Here is a 4,444-nt window from a genome sequence, read left to right on the forward strand (position 1 = left end):
TGCATTCATTTGTTGTGATGTTACTTTAGATTTATAGCTCTGTTACTGTATTTAAAGGCAAACTAGACTAACTTTATTCAATCATTTGTAGATGTATAAAATCTATTCCTACCTATTCTCATCAAAAAAATCATGTTTTGCTCAGATTTTGAGCCACATGACGGAAGTTTAATGGGTTGCAAATGCAAAAGTTGACATGTTCAGTGCATTTCCAGATTTCTCAGCAGCACAAAAATGTAAACAACAACAGAAATTCACTTCAGATTCTCTGTAGGCCTGGCCATTGGTAATGCAAGTGTAATATTTGAACTGTTTGGCTCAATGTAAGAGTTTCTGGTGTCTTTTGCAGGGAAATCTGAAAGAGGATACCCCGTTACTCAGGTAATGAACTGTTTTTAAGTAGTTGAGCAGTTTTGGGTTTTAGTCTGTCTTCACTGAACTCTGTTATTTGTGTTTAGCCGCAGCTCTTGCCCGCTGATATTAGCGATGGCCTTTCTCCTCCGGGAATGAAAGTCTCTTCTCAGTTCTACAATCTTCACCGCCGGAGGCTCGCCGACTCCAGCATAGGTGAGAGGAGCTTGGCAACCTCAGGGCTTTGGGCTTGACTTATACCTGCTTGTGATTTGTCAGTTGCTAGCAATATTTGTATAATGACCACTAAACTGTATAATTGTATAAAGCAGATTTCCTAGCTCATTGATGTGCAATGATGTACAGGCTTCTGCAAAATAAATCCTTGTTTCTGTTGACATAGTAAAAAATACAGGATTTTATTCACCTGATGACTTGAATAGCTATTTGTGTAATGAATAAATCATTCTGGAGTGAGTGAAATAATTTTGTTGTTAAATGCATCTGCATAGGAATGAAAAAGTACTTTAAAAAAGGCAGAAATAAAGACTTTTTTTGATTGTGAAATCATATTAGGACTGATCGACTTGAGGATTTTTTTTTTTTTTTTACCAATTCAGTATGAAATTTTTTTTTTTTAGAATAAATTCTATTTTCTGTTTTCCATTTAATTTGTTTTTTTGTCTTTTTTAGTAATTCTGTTGTGTTTGTCATTTTTGTGTTTTTAGTTTTGTTTTATTTATTAGTTTGTTTAATTTTAGTTTCTTTTTGTACTTTAAATGAAAATGAAAAATATAGCTAAAATAAGTTTAAGTATATAAGTACATTTTATTTAAATGATTTTAATATTTTAATAATTATTGTTGTCCATTTTCACTTTAATTTTGAAGTTGTAGTTGTGTATTTGTTTTAATACTTAAACTAAATTAAAATGAAAAATGTTGCTGAAGTAAAATAAGTTTATAATATTTTAAATTATATTTTTAATTACCATTTTATTTTAATTGCTAATTAGTATGCATTTTAAATAAAATGAGAAATATTTTAAAATTTGTACTGTAAAATAAAAAAATTCTAAATATTAAAATACTAATATTTTCAAATGGTATACCATTGAGCTTTTATTTCCATGGTTTATTAAAATTATGCGCCGTTTGTTTTTAGAGTAAAACTCGGAGCTCTTTCAGCATTTCGAAATGGATTTGATTCACGGAAAATTAATGTATCATGAGCTAAAACGTGTAACGTTTCTCTCTCTCTAGAACTTATATTTAGTTATTAAATGGCAGGCTGTGCACTAAGCCTTATCGCAATATATGATTATTTCTCAATGCAACGTGCAGCTCTAGTGATCTGCATTGTGTGTTGTATCGTTTCAAGGGTTTATTTTGTGCTATTTCCCCTCATGCATGATGGTTTTGTGGGCTCATGCAGTCACAACACAGAGTGTGGTTTTTGAAAAGCATGAGGTGTCTTTGTTTGCATCACGTCGACGATCACCTTAAGTGTAAATCAGCTTTGTGGTCTGGATGGCTTGCTAATAATGCTTTCGTTTCAGATCCACTGCCCAAGAAGATCCGGAAGGTTCCTTCTGGCCTGCCGTCGTCTGTGTCTTCGGTGAGTGTTGATGTGCCCTCATTAGTGTCTGAGTCCAGATTATCATGCCACGTGCCGTCAGTCTGACCCAAAACACACACACACACACTTCCTGTAGGGCTCATGTCACATACTACATGCATACTGTGAACTACCTGTAGTGTGCATATATTCTCTTTGCATTTTATGGGAGCGTTTGCTGTGTATGCAACCGTGCATTCATGCTCACATGCGCATGCAGTCAAAACACCCTCCCTTGCAAATCTCTGCATGGACAAAGCGCTCCTCTACTAATACCCACGAGGCCTTGGAGGGCTGTCGTGAGCAATGGTGCATGTTCTACTTCCTGTGTCTTTTCCTGTTTGAAGCAGGGCTGCTGAAATCGAACCCATTCATTCCTCCTCATTTCAATGCAGAGCAAAATGTAAGACTATAAATACGATTTACTGCATTACTCTTAATGAGAACCAACTTAAACCACTTCCAGTAACCATAAAGTGAGTTTATAATACTTGAGTCTTCATAGGCCACATTCCCACTGTCCCACTCAGTGCAATATGATTTAAAATTGTATAATTATATTATATTTAATAATTATTCTGAGAAAGAAAACCATACAGTGTGAGGGTGAGTACATGGCGATTCAGCTTTAAATGTCTGAATTTCGAGTTTTCGAATAATTTGTGAGTGAGTTCAGTGAATATTGTCAAAATATTCATAAATATTGCTATGTGTTACTGAAAATAAGTCGTGGTGGGTCAAAACTGCATTGTTGAGGAAAAAGCATATAAGTCACATTTTATCATTACAATGTCACACTTATCTTAAACATGCTGCGACTTTTATTTCTGAAGTTAATTCTATAATGCATTTAATATCAAGTACGTAAAACGTGCAAAATGCACATATTTTGATTTGATCCACACACTTGTAGTTTTAGTTTCGCTTTAAATAAATTTGTTATTGCTTGGCGTTTTTTAAATTATTATTATTATTAATTTTTTTTAATAATAAATACCACCGTAATTAGTTTGTTTTCTATATTTATGTTTTTCATCTTGTTCTGAATAGTGTTTAATTTAAAGTATTCGTTCTGGAGCGAGAGAAACTAAAATACATGTTTATAGTGTTTATAATAACATTTAATTTGCTGATATTTTACATTTTTGTTTTTTGTTTTACCCGGTGCAAGTTATTTTAATATTTGAAAACAGCAAATGTACACTGAAATGTAGACATTTTAAAGCAAAATTTTCATGTACTTATTTTAGTATCACTGAGATATTATAGTTTAGTTAATATTTTAAATCTTTTATATTGTTTTCATTTTAATTTTAGTTACATATTTGGTAATTTTGTTTGGTTTTAGTAGTTTATGTGGTAGTATATATATTATTTATTTATTTATAGTTTTAGGTATTTTAGTGCATCAAGCGAATGTATTTTGTTTTATATTTTTTAATATTTAATATTTAATAAAATCATCCCGGTGAGCAGAAGCTGTCAAGACGTTTATGTTTTCACAGACTAATATTTTGGGTGTGTTGAGCCAAAATATATACATACACACACAAAGAAGAAAAGGGGTTTTCAAGCATCAAACAATAAAAGTTTAATACAGCTTTAAGTTTTGTTTTCCCCCCCATACATTACAAAATCTAATTTTATTTTATTTTTCTGAGCAAAAAATCATAAATTTTTACCATGATTTACAGACGACACCCACTAAAATGTCATTCACTTTAACAATAGTTCATAATCCAAAAAAATCTATATATTAATGGACATTTTTGAAAAGGTTTCTCCTGGAATTATTTTAGAATTTTTATCATGCATATTAAATTGAAAAATTCTATATAATTGTTATTACTATTTTCATTATTGTTATTGTAAGTATATAGGTAAATTTTTGTATGTTGGCTGTTTTTGTTAAACTATTGTAACCAATATATTGAAATGATATTGTAATCATAATAAGAGTTTATTTTGCCATTAATATTGCCATTAGTGCTGATATGACATTAAATCATAAATATAAAAAATCTTTATAAATCTTTGCTACTATCCTTCAAACCACTAGGTTTTACTCATTTGCCTGCAAAATGTTTTAATAATTTAAAATATAATAAAATTTAGTATGGTCACATAAGTATGTTGTTTCATTTTTGCACAAATGTGACCCTGCAGCACAAAAGCAGTCTTAAGTCGCTGGGGTATATTTGTAGCAATAGTCAACAATACATTGTATGGGTCAAAATTATACATTTTTCTTTTATGCCAAAAATCGTTAGGATATTAAGTAAAGATCATGTTCCTTGAAGATAGTTTGTAAATGTCCTACCGTAAATATATCAAAACTTCATTTTTGATTAGTAATATGCATTGCTAAGAACTTCATTTGGACAACTTTAAAGATGATTTTCTCAATATTAGATTTTTTTGCACCCTCAGATTCCAGATTTTCAAATAGTTGTATCTCGGCCAAATATTGTCCTAT

General features: G+C 30.9%; 1 protein-coding gene across 1 annotated transcript in view; it reads left to right on the forward strand.

The window, feature by feature from the left end:
- Positions 1 to 328: 328 nt before the first annotated feature.
- Positions 329 to 4,444, forward strand: part of LOC107713412 (transcription factor E2-alpha-like) — a gene marked incomplete at its 5' end in the record, with an annotated part of 42,932 nt that continues 38,816 nt past the window's right edge. The window contains 4 exons of the mRNA XM_016518902.1: positions 329 to 381; positions 459 to 567; positions 1,910 to 2,024; positions 2,319 to 2,371. Of these exons, the coding sequence (XP_016374388.1) occupies positions 329 to 381; positions 459 to 567; positions 1,910 to 2,024; positions 2,319 to 2,371 (330 nt within the window). The remainder of the gene's footprint in view (positions 382 to 458; positions 568 to 1,909; positions 2,025 to 2,318; positions 2,372 to 4,444) is intronic.

The sequence above is a fragment of the Sinocyclocheilus rhinocerous genome, unplaced genomic scaffold (assembly GCF_001515625.1).
Source record: "Sinocyclocheilus rhinocerous isolate Xijiao unplaced genomic scaffold, SAMN03320098_v1.1 scaffold1080, whole genome shotgun sequence".
In the NCBI taxonomy this organism is placed as follows: domain Eukaryota; kingdom Metazoa; phylum Chordata; class Actinopteri; order Cypriniformes; family Cyprinidae; genus Sinocyclocheilus; species Sinocyclocheilus rhinocerous.